This window comes from Lepidochelys kempii, chromosome 8 (genome assembly GCF_965140265.1).
Source record: "Lepidochelys kempii isolate rLepKem1 chromosome 8, rLepKem1.hap2, whole genome shotgun sequence".
Lineage (NCBI taxonomy): Eukaryota > Metazoa > Chordata > Testudines > Cheloniidae > Lepidochelys > Lepidochelys kempii.
The window spans coordinates 12,441,254-12,455,607 of NC_133263.1; the positions used below are offsets into that span (position 1 = coordinate 12,441,254).

The 14,354-nt window shown below is 44.5% G+C and overlaps 1 protein-coding gene across 4 annotated transcripts in view; it reads right to left on the reverse strand.

Annotated features, from left to right (window-relative positions):
* JADE2 (jade family PHD finger 2) overlaps positions 1-14,354 on the reverse strand; it is a 156,437-nt gene that overhangs the window by 18,263 nt on the left and 123,820 nt on the right. For all 4 annotated transcript variants that reach the window (XM_073355547.1, XM_073355546.1, XM_073355548.1 and 1 more), the window contains one exon: positions 9,759-10,220. In XM_073355547.1, coding sequence (XP_073211648.1) covers positions 9,759-10,220 — 462 coding nt within the window. The remainder of the gene's footprint in view (positions 1-9,758; positions 10,221-14,354) is intronic.

The window sequence follows — 14,354 nt, forward strand, 5'->3', positions numbered from 1 at the left end:
CCACAACCAATCCCTATTTGTCCCCTCTGAGGTCTGGAACACTTCTGGCAGCATAATCTGCTCTCCTTGTGAACAGGCAGCCATATCACAGCTGCCCCCTGCATGGAGAACGTTAGGGGGAAGGGACTTTCCTGGGCTTTCTTCCTCCCACCCATGCTCTGGGGCACTGGACTGTCAGCTCCTATTAGGCTGTGCCTCCAGCATCCATGGAGAGGTTGCTCTGCAGGCCATCTCTGATGGGAACCCTGGAAGTTCAGAGGGCATGGCCCACATATGGACCCAGTAATGGCTCCTATGCACAGATCCCCACACCGATAGTTGCTGACGGCCAGGATACAGACGCACATCACTGCTCCTTTTGTACCGAAGCTGTGGGGTAGTTATGCCACTATCCCCCATTGGATTCCTCCCTCCACTCCTGGGTAAGTTAAGACCCCAAACAGAAGGGTGCGCACAGTGAACAGACATGCTGGTCACTGAATTCTTGCCAGACCTTTTGCTTTAATCTACAACACATTTACAGATGCTATTTTATCCACATTCTGTGCACAATTTTTCAGGCTTTCGTTTATTTGGGGTTTTATTTGCCACCTTCTGCTGAACATAAAATATCAGGAAGTTTGATCTTTATCTTTACCATGAAGTCAAAGTTCAGTAACCTGAATTCAGGAGAAAGGTCTGGACTTCAGCTTTACAGCTTCCCAGTGCTTTAGTCCAGAGTGTCCAAGAGATGTAGGAACCAGGTAGTTACACTTGACCATCTGTACCCAAATCCTGTACCCAAATCCAGCGACGCTGTTGATCTGAATTAAAGGATTCAGTAACTAACATCCATGGGGGTGGGAGCAGGGCGAGGCGGAGCGGGGTAAACTGCTTTTCCAATTTACTCAGTTTTAGTTTCAGGAATTAGCTTTAAAACCATTGTGGTCGACAGATTTGCTTAATTTAACACGATGGCAATTCTAACAGATATAATGAAAGAGCTGATGTCTGTAAAGTGCTCTGTGATCCGTGGATGAAAAAATGCAACAGAAGTGCAAAAGATTTTATTATATGCAGATATATAACGGCCACAGTAAAGGCTTGGCAGGCAAAAAGTGAAGAGCGTATCCAACTATCAGGCCAGGTTCCCAGCTAGTGCAAACCAGTGTAGCTCCATTGACTGCTATCCCTATTTACACCAGCTGAGGATCGGGACCACACGTTCTATAAAAATGGTACAAATCCAAAGTACCAAATAACTGGTTTATTTTCCCCTGGGTTCAATCCTGCAGTTCTGATTCATATGTTCTATTGAGTGTGACCATATGTCCTGTTTTGCCTGGGACAGTCCCTTTTTAAGCCCTGTCCTGGCCATCCCAACTTTTTGACAAAAGTGGGCATTTGTCCCGTTTGTCCTTGCCAACTTGATCAAAAAGTGGGGTGTAGAGGACCGGAGGGGGGGGGGTAAGGCCAGCCCTGGGCAGAGCGGGAAACAGGGCTCAGGCTGGGGGCAGGCAGGGCTCGACCGAGCAGTGCTGCCAGCCCCATGCAGGCTGAGGGGTTGCCTTGGGTGAGCACCTCGGGCCAGCCCTGTGTAGGGGAGGAGCAAGTGACCAAAGAGATTGAAGTGTTCTCCAGTCACTCAATTACAGACCTAGAAGTTGCAATTCTTCAAAAAAAAAAAACTTCAAAAACAGACTCTAACGAGAGACTGCTGAATTGGAATTAATTTGCAAACTCGATACAATTAACTTAGGCTTGAATAAAGACTGGGAGTGGATGGGTCGTTACACAAAGTAAAACTATTTCCCCATGTTTATTCCCGCCCTCACCCCCCACTGTTCCTCAGACGTTCTTGTCAACTGCTGGAAATGGCCCACCTTGATTATCACTACAAAAGATCCCCCCCCACCCCGCTCTCCTGCTGGTAATAGCTCACCTTAAGTGATCACTCTCGTTACAGTATGTATGGTAACACCCATTGTTTCATGTTCTCTATGTATATCAATCTCCCCACTGTATTTTCCACTGAATACATCTGATGAAGTGAGCTGTAGTTCACGAAAGCTTATGCTCAAATAAATTTGTTAGTCTCTAAGGTGCCACAAGTACTCGTTTTCTTTTTTCCTGAGAACACTGTAGGCAGCCTTCAGCTCATGGCTGCTGTGACCCTACAGGGACATGTGACCAAGTCACCTAGTACTGGACTCCATCTTGGAATACCAGTGTTTTTCCACTGACCGGGTGTGGGAACCAAGCTTGGAGAAAAAGGGTTCTCACCATACGCAAAAGCTATTTAATGCAGGGGATTGACATCATCGTGGTTCTTCACTGACTCCTCGCCCAAAGAAGACTCTTGGAAACAACTGAGGAACAAGAACTGAACTGGGAGGAATTGCTGGACCCAGTTTGAAGGGAAATTTTAGCCTATGAAAGGAACACCTGGGGTTTTTAAGCTGCAAGCAAATGTAGCTTTCCCCTTAAGACCCTGCAGCCTGCTTCAATCAACATTTAAGGTGAGAATTTGCTACTCATATCCAATCTCTTTAGTATATTAAGCTTAGATTGCATTTTTGTTTATTTGCTAGGTAATCTGCTTTGATCTGTTTGCTATCCCTTATGATCACTTAAAATCTATCTTTTACAGTTAATAATTTTTTTTTGCTTTATCACAAACCAGTGTGTGGGAGTCATAACTTGGGGCAAAAAGCTGTTGTATAGTCTCTCTTCACACTGAGGGAGGGGGCGAATTTCATGAGCTTATGCTGTACAGATCTCTGTGCAGCACAAAATGGTATAATTTTGGGTTTACCCTCTGGGATGGGGGTGCACTTGAGTAGATGGGCAGTTCCTTAGCTGAAGCCTTCCCATGCGGAGCTGATCTCAGCATTTGTGTGTAGCTGCAGCTGGGTGTGTCCCTACCTGTATGTGTGCTGGAGGGCGCTTGAGGTCCTGTCACAGCAGTACAGTGTAAAGGGAGCCCAGGTTGGTGGGTCAGGGGGCTCAATGGCACCCCAGTTCCAGGTGACATCCCAGGGGGAACCTGTCACAAGAGTTATGCCAAAATACTCTAGAATCTTGCCCATTGCACCATCCTATACGTTGTTTATTCATAGAAGTCAAATATTTGCCTTTAGTTGCTGGTGTATTTTGTCCAACATGGAGAACTTTGTTCAAAACAAGAGAAACTTCTGGTGTGCAAATGACAAAGCTTCAGATATAAGCCTAGTTATCAAGAGGTCGAAATTGTCCCAATTCTTCTAGGACTGTCACTCTCCTGAAGTCCCAATACTTGTAACCTCCCCACCCCTCTCCAGAGAAAAGCTAAGTACTGTACACTTCAAGAATTTCAACGGGAAAGTAAAAACCTGCGCAGATGTGCTCTCCCGTCAGAACTGCATGATAGCTTATGCACAAGCCAAGCCAGCCACAGACTGAGGGGAGAGGGAGGAAAAAACAGCCCAAGTGCCAAGTTACTTCCTTACAGTCATAGCACTGGTGCATGTCCAGGACTCTAGCAGCTCAGTACTGACACCTGAGTTCAGGATCAGTCCTCAAGCTGAAGAACTGCAGCCCTCCTCTGTTTGCCCTTCCAGTCCACTGCAGTGTAAAAAATAACTGCTCTCCTCCAACAAGACTTTGTTTATGTTTCAAGCCTTTTGCCATGCACTGTCAGTGACACTGAATAAGGTAAACAGAGATACATCTCTGCTTCCGTCCTGAGCCCACATGATTTCTTGGTTCTTCCAGTCACTGATGAGCCAAGCTCTATTCTCATTAATATTCTGTCTCAGTCCACTCAAGACCTATCCATTTACATCGGATGAGCTCAATGGATGTGCATGTGGGGAACTCAAAGTTGAATTTGCTCTGACATCTTTACCAGTGCCAGGTTCAATCCTGCTCTCTGCTGTTGGGTATAATGAGAGACACAAAAAGCTGGCCACACCTAAAACACAGCCCCACAGCTCAGGTCCCCACAAGGGATGGGTCTGTGAGTCAGGTGGCATGCCCACCCCCATACAAGCTGCCATCAGCCGCAAACCACTAGCTAGCAAACAATGGGTGCATGTATTGCTCCTGCTCAGCAAAGGACACCTCTCAGCCAGCCCTGACTGGCAGTATCCCTGGAGCAAAAAATGCAGTAGGTATCCTCTCTGTTTTCCATTGCTCCACTGATGAGGGCAGGATTTGGTCCCTAATGTGTAAGCTGTTCATCTGCACTTCTGTGCCGCTGGTTAAATGTCAGATGCACATGCAGAGGTTACTGATCAAAATCCCCTCGGCAGCCTGGAAAGATGGTGCAGTTGCCAAGTGATACCAGCTAACATTTGCCTTGTGCTGAATGTAATCACTGCAGTTTTTGTCAGCCTGAAGTATCTGTGGTTGGAGTGACAGTCTGACGCTGTTTCCATGGCTGTGTCTTGGGGGGAGGGTCAATATTTTTTAGAGGAAATGTATTGTCTCTGCTGTAAAACAGAAAATGCTAATGGCATCTAATCCGACTTGACACTGAGTGTTTACTGAGCCTCCTGACTTTCCAAAAGCCACAGCTAGATGGGGGCTCAAGAGGAAGGCAATAAACTAGGAGGCAAATATTAGTTCCCAGGAACTGACAGCGAAGTGAATTGGCCATAAGGAAATTTTCAATAACTTGTATTGACACATCAATAAATACTTTCTTTCTCCCAATCTGCTCTATCCAAATCACTTACCAGACCTTTTGTATGATTCACAGACTACTTAGACTGCAAGTGTTCAGGAGCCTTTGTGTCTCTAACAGTGACACATCAAACCTGATCTTTTTCCCCCAACCTTCCCTAATGTGGCTACCAAAATTATAAACAGCAGTCTTGTGTGTCGCAGGCTTTTTCTGAAAGCTTCACAATGGGGAGACATCATGTATTTCATTTACATTTGCCCCATGCTCTGCATTTGCTTGCGCTTCACCAATGAATTAATGTCCATGAATTTTCACACTGACAGTGAGCTTCCAGGATCTGAATTGTAAATAACAGCCTAGACAAACAAAACAACTGCTTGTAAGTGAGGTAATTAAAGATGTAGAGCTCCTGTGCTCAAACAATTATTATGCTTTTCAAAGGCTCTGAATGCAGGAGGACAATCATGGCCATTTGCTAATGGCATGATTTTTTTTCAATATTAAAAATAAATTGTTAAATATGGATAGAGGGAGATAACAGAACCACAGAAATGGAGAAGACCTATTAAATTATCTAGTCCATCCACTTGCAAGTCCATGATTGCTACCCGCAGTTCATTTTCTAACAGTTTGTCCCAGTCAGTGAGGCATCCATTATTTCTCTTGGGAAAACTATTCCGCAGTGTAATTGATCTCACTGCCAGGAAATTTTCCCAATATTCAGCCTATTTCCTTTCTAAATTTGATTCTGTTATTTCTAGTGATATCCCCTTGCAGCCCCCAAAATAATTATTCCCTCCCTTGGCACGTTTGTGTCCTTCCCAGATTGTAGGTGGTCTTCCAGTCCTCTTTTTTTCACTGCTTAGCCATGCTATTCATATTTAGCTCTTTAATCAGCCGTTTCATCAATTCTGTGGCTCTTATTTGAACTCCCTCCAATATGACTGCATCTTTCTGGTATTGAGATGAGATGGGCTTTACTGCCAGGCCCTTGCTTTGTAAGCTACAAACTCACACAGGATTATCTAAACATCTAGGGCCCTTGGTGTTACCTCAGGACAACTGGGAAGCACTTACTCTATAGGAGGGAAAGCTGCTCTTTTTTTTTTTATAATTTAAAGAAGTGATTTATACATTGTATATTTTAATATGTGCCCTTCTTTTTGTTCTGGATTGAAGCAAACATCAAACTGAAATTTCTTTATGAGGGAAACAACTGCCTTCAGCAACCTGTGTATCAAAATGTTTGGCAGTATCTTTCCTCTATGATTTTGTAGTTTTGAAAGAAAACATTATTTGCCTCTGCTTAGAGATTGCTATTTACACTACTAAACAACACCCCTCCTGCCTCCCTGGCCAAACTCTGATGCCGACCTGACCCCCTTGGAAGTGTAGAGCTTTTTGTTGAAGCTGATTTAAACAGACCAATACTTGGAGTAGATTAAAAAAAAAATCCTGTTAGAATTCCGGGAACAGAGACGTGGGCATTCCAGTAGAGGAAATTTGCTGAAAAGGAAACTTAAAAGTGCTAGAATCACAGCTGTTAAGTGATGACAAATATTTATTAGGTCATGTAGTCTACATCCCAAGGTTCTCTAGCCCACTCTCCCTAGTCTTGTCCATCTCTCTATTCTTCTGTATGGATTTCCAGTACAAAAAGGCCATGGTCTAACAACCTCACCGGTAAGAACATCTCTACCTGATGTCATCTGAGATCAAGCATACCTGTGCACACCTTTGCTCATCACGGCACCAGCCTCATGGCACATACACAGTCTGTAGCACATTGCCCAACGCTCGAGCCACTTGGCATAGCTATCTTGGATGCCTAATAGCTTTTTAAATCTTACTTCTCTGAAGCAGCAGTGGGTGTTGGGCACCAGCTAAGACTGAACCCAACCAGGTGATACCAGTTTGGGGCAGATCAGTGCAATAATTTGAGCCCCAGGTGTGTGCAAAAAACATTACAAGAAGTAGAAAATGTTATTCTCAGGTCCTTTCTTTAGGACCTCAGTATCTCAGAAACCCCAGGGCCAAATGACTCCAAATTTGCACCACTAAACCTACCCCAGATCCTGAAGAGGCACAACAGTTTTCAAGACCGTCTGCACATGTATGTGGAGTTTAGAGCATGCAGACAAACTAGCTGTTAAACAGAAATCTCCTCTCAAACTCAACTACATTAGTGCTACTGCCCTGCTATGGTATTCAGGACTCTGACTGGCACCTAAAGATGCCCTGCCTCATGTCAGTCTGAGCCTCGGCAGCAGGGTTTTGTACCAGCCACATCCCGTTGATGGTGTGTACAGGGAGCCCAGCACAAAGTGTGTATCACTGATCTAAACATCGTGGCAGTTCAGGCATGAACAATGAGGGAGGAACAGAGAGTGTAGGTGAAGATGTATTTTGGCAATATTCGTAAGGAGACAGAAGAATTGATATTTCCGTAGAAAAGACACATGATTCAAACGACAGCTCAGCATCCACTAGAGCTTCCAACTGGAGAACGGTCTGTAAGTGAGTCACATAAAGGCAGAGAGAAAGACCAGAGTGATCAAAGCTGGCGTCTAAATTCCACATGCAAGTAGCTCAGTTTAGGCTGCATTAAACTGTAATATGTTTCTGGATGATTGGGCTTTCACATCAGTTAGGCAAAGATTTATCTGTGGGCCCAATGTTCCTGGAAAGCAATAGCATCTGGAGAGTATTTCTGAGATGTTTTGAATGTTCCTGATTTAAAATCCCATTCTTAGTAATGGAGCTACACCTGATGCACCAAGCCATAATGGACGCGACGGGAGCAGGGTTAGCTCAAGGCTAACGCATTCCCTGTCCTAAAAATAATAATAATTAATAATCTTCTCTTCTATTGGGCCTTTCTTCTGAGGAGCTCAAAGTACTAAACAAACACTAACTAAGACTCACAACAGCCTTGTGAGGTAGATAAAGGGATGTACAAGGAAGACATCACTCCCAACCATGGCCCACTCCAAGAAGCATCACCTACCAAATAACCAGCACCACCTTCTGCTGCACCCTGGAATTTCCTTGGAGGTCTTCCATCCAAGGACTGACCAGCTCCATCCCTATTTAGCCTGAGAGAGATGGCAATATCAAAGCACAAGCTAAAATATGCTTTTTCCTGCTTCCCTCCTATCCCACCTGCCCTCTTAAGTGCTCAGGACAAACCGTGCCACTCTGCCAACCTGCTCCTTTCCCTCTCTCACTCCTGAAAGACCAGGCCAAACTGCGGCTGAGGGCTGGCCCGCAAATGTTCTGTGCTCTCTGTTTAATCCCCAGATGAACTCAGCTGTTTCTTCTGCTGAGTGATTCAGGCAGAGTGGATAGCACTGATGGTTGCACCGACTGAAGGAGAAGAGAGGCTGGCACGTTGTAGGTGGGCAGTCCTTCCACACACCAGCAAGGAGGAGTGTGGAATATAGGGCGGAGGGAAGGTTCGTAGCAGAAGAAACAAAGTCCTAGTTTCCCTCTAGCTCTGTCCAGCTTCCCTTCAGTACCATATGAGTCTCCCATAACCCATACCTTAAATTTGGCAGAGCTGTGTAAGCTGCATAGCATCTAAGACGTCCTCCATGAAGGCCTATATTCTGTACTTTCAAGGCATGGACCCCATGTTCTAATAGGCCTTTCCCATAACTCTATGACCCTACTCCTGTGCACTATTCCTTCCTGTTACAGTGGTTTGCAATAGCCATTCAGTGCTTTGACATCCTTCTCTCTCCCCCCTGCCAATTTTGTGTCATTTCACTACACGTGTTGTACTGCTTCTTCCTCTTCCTGTTTTTGCCTGCTCTGTCCCAGCACCTTGCCCCCCTGCTCATACTGTCTCTGCTGACACTACTATTTCTGTCAGCTGCATGCCTGTATGCAGCCATTAAAGTGAAATTTACAAGAAGCTAAGTGTGCTAGCAGCCTGGTGTTTCTTCAGAAAGCAGGTCTCTTATAAATATCCCTTTGCTGCCTGCATACACAAGCCGAGCAAGCAGCGGACACACCGGGGAGAGCAGGCGATGTTAACTGCGAGAGACCAGTCACAACTGTTTGTTATTGTAACTTAGCTGACATTGATTCTTCCTTAAAAAGCCACCAGGCAAAAGTCCTCAGGGTTTTCCCTCTCCTCCACAAACTCACGTCAGACACAGAACACGCAGGTCAAACAATGGGCCCACCAGCCTGTGAAGGGGACCTGGGATGGTCTGATGGGCAGTGAACCTGCCTCAGTGGAGTTTAATGTGATACACCCCAGGTGGCATGTGACATAAAGCTCTGTCCATTCAGAGATCTCCCAGAGGAGGTGGCCCATTTCCCCGTATGGAGACAGCTGAACCAAGCCATGAAAGACTTAGTTCCACCAGCCTTGTAGTTCACGTCTACCATTTTATCTGCCCTTATTGTTTTGTTTTTAGACACTACGTAAATTATCTTTCTGTTTTTAATGTGAATGTCATGCTGGTGGAAGGTGCTGAATTGCCAACACTGGAAACCTCTATTTTGGGTCCAATCCTGTGCCCCTGGAGATCAAAGAGAGCAGGATTGGGACTTTCATCCCCAAAACGGGTAGCTGCAGTGTTGGTTTTTGGCTGCACTGCCAGCGTGCCTCTCCTCTGTTCTGGGGGACCCCATCTGGAGAAGCGAGGAGAGTCCGGACTCCATGCACATTCAGTCTTTGACCTCTCTGCTGAGACTGCCAAGAACTGTCCCAATTGTGTTGGTGGTTTTGTGATGAATGTATATGTCCACTAGGAAATGGACTGTCCCGGGAAGTCCACAAACTTTTGTTCATATTTTAAAAGGAACACCTACACTTAAACATAGGGAACATAAGAAGTGGGATGACTGGAGGGTTCTGCTCTGGTAATATAGCTATATTATGCAGAATTCTAGCCAGTGATAACAAACAGGCAGCTCAGAGCAGAAGTGTAACTGACTGAGGTCTTTTTTGTGGACACAAACTGTGGAAGGGAAGTGACTGTCAAGGAAATCTAACTAGGTCAAAAGACATGAAGACAGTTTCTTCCAACAGACGCTGCCCCATATTAAAGAAGCCCTGGTAGAACAACAGAGTAGGCCCTTAAACCAGAAGTTTACTCACCCTCTCTAGGTCTTGCCTGAGATGTGTGAAGAGCTTTAAGCGTCGGTACAACACATCCTGCTCTTGCTGAGCCAAGTTGTCCACTTCATCTGTTTTTGGTGTCAGCAGTGGCTTGTTGCAATTCGCTTTCCTCTTCAGCTTCCAGTACTGATAAACGAAATCCACCAGAGATTCAGTTAGGTCGAGGTTCTCTGCTACCTCGGAGGGCTTTACAAGTTCATAGAAGTCCTCTTCCAACTGCTGGAGCTTCTGTTTCCGCAGTGTGACCTTTTCCAAGTCCAACTGGGCTTGGTCTGCCTCTGCTCGTGCCTCATCTGGAGGTTTGGTAGCCCCACTGCTGTGCTCAAGGCAGAAGGATTTGAACTTCACTTCATCGTTCTCCGCTAAAATAGTCCGCATGTCCAGATTGTGGTCAAAAGCACAAGTGACGTGGAATGCAGTGATGCAGGCGGGCATGGAACACTGGAGAAAAGACAAAGCAGGGAACCCAGGTTATTTCACTCACCGCCCATCATGGCACACTGAGGAAACGTGCTCACTCCTGTTAAATCACTGTACACAAGACATCACTGACTACAGCGGCACTTGGCCATTACAACAGGACGACGAGATGTGTGAGCCTGGCCTGCCTATAAAAGGGATCACCCTACCGTATGTAATGCAATAAGTGACTTTGCACGTTACTCCAGGGCACCCAGCTGCTTGACAGAGAAAAGCAATAAGAACTTGACATTGTACAAAGAGTAGACACCCATACTGAGAAATGAGTATATTTCCCAAATCTCATGTGTGTATGGCTAGTCATCATAATTTCAAGTACAAGAATCTTCATTAAACTGCTGTCTCTACTGGGTTCCTTTCAGTCTCATCCCTGCGGCCCTTCTGATGCCCCCCACGTAAACCAGGCCTCTCTTTTGGTTATTATAAAAATAAGGTTCTGATTGTTCATCCCATAATATAGGCAATACTGTTCTTGTCAATACTATGGTCCAATATTATGGACAAATGACTGTAGCTGGGTAAATGAGTCTCTCCCAATAGAGAATTAATTTATTTCTTATTGTAATTTCTCTCTCTAAATTACCTGAGTTTCCTTTTCTTTAACTCTAAAAATGGCCTTGCTAATTTTATCTGAAGTCTACAGAGGGGGTCACAGTCCATGAGTAAAACAGGAATCTAGGGAACTTCTAACTCTCGTGGAGCACAGTGCCTTCATTAATAAGTAAGCAGCTCCTATTGAAATTCCATTCCCTCTAATTAGCTTGGGGAAAAAAGAGGAAAAGAAAATGGAACCCCAGCTTATTTAGAACAGACAACGTGAAAATGAACATTAAAATCGGTATAGGGATTAACTTGCTGTCCAAAGTTATGTTAAATTAGAATTTTCAAACAATTTTGCTAAATTCCCTCATAGTTAAATTACTCTGTCTGGATTCCACATGCAGCAAAACCTAAACTACGAGTTTACACTGAAGCAAACCCATCTCCCAGCTAACATGTGGGCTGTACACATTTCAGCACTTTCTCCTCCCCAACCCTCCTCTATTCATTAACTATTTTTAATGGCTCAGAGTGTCAGGTAATTATTTAAGCCATAATCCATATGAAATCAGTCTATTTCAGCTGCTAATGACCAGTTAAATGGCAATAACGAGACATTCTGAGGGGCTTATTACTGTAGACACCACATTTAGCAGTTTATATAACATTATTCTGGAGCGGGGGGGGAGTGGAGTGAGCAGTTCCAGCACGAACGACCACATTAAAACCTATGATATTTCCTGAAGGCTGATGACAAAAATACAGGATGTTCCACATTTTTGGTGAGGTTTCGGGTAAGTTTTAATTTTCAAAAATAAAAATTCCAGTTGTATTTAAACTGCAAAAACGTTATTGTTTTTCCTCTTTGTCCCATCGGTCTTGGATTCCTGCCCTGTTATTAAGTTACAGAGCACATGAGCTTTCAACATTGCTGTTTTTAGATATTTCCCCTTGACTTTGTTTATAAATCTGCTGGTGCTTATGAAAGCAAGAGACTACCTAGACCCAGGAATAGAGCAGGCAAGTGGTGTCCAAGTTAACCTCTCACACATCTCGCCCAAACCCATTAAAATCAATCGAAAGATTTGCAGAGACTTCAGTCAGCTTTGGATCACCTCCATCCTGACCTTTAGCTCTCCTTCTATTAATTCTATGCATACATCTCCGATGAAGAGGGGCTACCAGTTGTGCCACAGTACCTGTGGTCATATTCAGGATGGAAAGAGACCACAGAACTTACCTAGCTCTGAGTTGAGACATCACGGGATGTGGACAAATGCCCTCTAGGCATTAGATTGAGATTACTGGGCCCATTTGAACCATGATCCAAACCATGTTTGAATCCATGTCTCCTCCTCTTAACTGATTTAAATATGTGGATACCTCATTGCTAATTGTGTTACTGTGTATCAAAATAAGCAAATTCCACTAAAAAGTGACCACAGTTACCACATAGCACTGCTAACTAAGACACTATGGTATTTCCCTATACTGACACTGAGAAACAACACCAGTACATCAGATACCACTGTGTGGTAGCCATTGGTAAATGGTGATGTTTTGATGGCTACCACTGTTGCTATTGCAGAGTGAGCAGGAGTCTTGTTTGCCTAATACACTGACAGAAGTGCCAGCAAAGTTCTGAATACAGAATCTTTATTTCTCCTGATCCTAGGAGGGACAGAGATAACAGCTTGATCATCAGACCCCAGATTTTTTTGGTAGAGCCAACATATCTTCCTTTGGTTATTAAGCTGCATACACTTGCTGTGAAAGTCACTGGGACAGAATAAATACAACAAAGTGACACAATGTCATTCGATGGAGTCACTTTCCTGACTCTAATGGAACTTTAAGGTTGGACAGCTTTGCCAGCTGTAAGTTACCTTGATTGAGTTTTCTTGTCCGGTTGCCAAAACGGTTATTTTACTGCACTGAGCTATCTAGCTACTGATGTAGTCAATTGTATCTATATTGGAGTAACATCTGGGAGCACTTTAACCAAACCATTGGGAAGATCCTTTGAGCTGTTATGTGCATCAATAGCTACTGTACCATAACGAAAGTGCACACCCAGAACCATTCAAACTAAAAAAAAAAAAAAATGGATGCATCAGTGTTGCCTTCCTTCCTGACTATTTACGTCACCAACAGTATTAATATCATTATTCAAGTGTCTGCGGCTTTTGCCAAAACAACAGCCTACAGAGCGCCCTTTACACAGGAAAGATTATCTGCACTACCTTAGAAATAAAACAAATCGAATGACACTTGTCCTGGATTTCTCCTTTGACAGATGGCAAGCAGCAGTTGTCAGAGACTGTGCCCCAAATGCAAATAGAAAATAATTAGCAAGCTCAACTGACAGAACAACAATTAAAGGTACCTGATCCACAGCACCTACCAACGGACCTCGCACAAATTGACAATAAAAACATACTGATCCATCAAATCATTCATGAGCACAGAATGCCAATGGAACGAGTCTGTGCTTGGGGAAGCATCAGTCTGGCAGGCGGAATGAGCTGAGGCAGTGGAGTTAGGGTAGCACACTGGATCTCACAATACTTATGACAGTAACAGTACATAGTGATGATAATGCTACTGCATAGCACGGGGTGGTCAAACTGCAGCTCGCAAGTCACATTCATCTCTTTCACAGTTAAAGTGCAGCTCGCGGAGCCCCCCCACCCCACTCTCCACCTACCAAACTGAGGGGATGGGGGACTTGGGGCTTCTGCCTTGCAGTGCGATGGTGGAGCTAGAGGATTCTGCCCAGCAGGGAGCGGGGTCTAGGGGTTTCAGCCCCGCTCTTGCTGAAGGCCAAGCCCAGGCAGGCGCTTCCCACAGGGCTGAAGCCTCTAGCTGCATCACCTTGCCACAGGGCAGAAGCCCCAAGCCCTGGCAGGTGCGTCTGGCTCTCAAACCTTTGAAGATTATTTTATGTGGCTCAGAGGGTGTCATAAATATAAAGGGAAGGGTAAACACCTTTAAATCCCTCCTGGCCAGAGGAAAAACCCTTTCACCTCGTAAAGGGTTAAGAAGCTAGGATAACCTCGCTGGCACCTGACCAAAATGACCAAAGAGGAGACAAGATACTTTCAAAGCTGGAGGGGGGGGGAGAAACAAAGGTTCTCTCTGTCTGTGTGATGCTTTTGCCGGGAACAGAAAAGGAATGGAGTCTTAGAACTTAGTAAGTAATCTAGCTAGATATGCGTTAGATTCTGTTTTGTTTAAATGGCTGATAAAATAAGCTGTGCTGAATGGAATGGATATTCCTGGTTTTGTGTCTTTTTGTAACTTAAGGTTTTGCCTAGAGGGATTCTCTGTGTTTTGAATCTGATTACCCTGTAAGGTATTTACCATCCTGATTTTACAGAGTTGATTCTTTTACTTTTTCTTCAATTAAAATTCTTCTTTGAAGAACCTGATTGCTTTTTCATTGTTCTTAAGATCCAAGGGTTTGGGTCTGTGTTCATCTATGCAAACTGGTGAGGATTTTTATCAAGCCTTCCCCAGGAAAGGGTGTAGAGTTTGGGGAGCATTTTGGGGGGA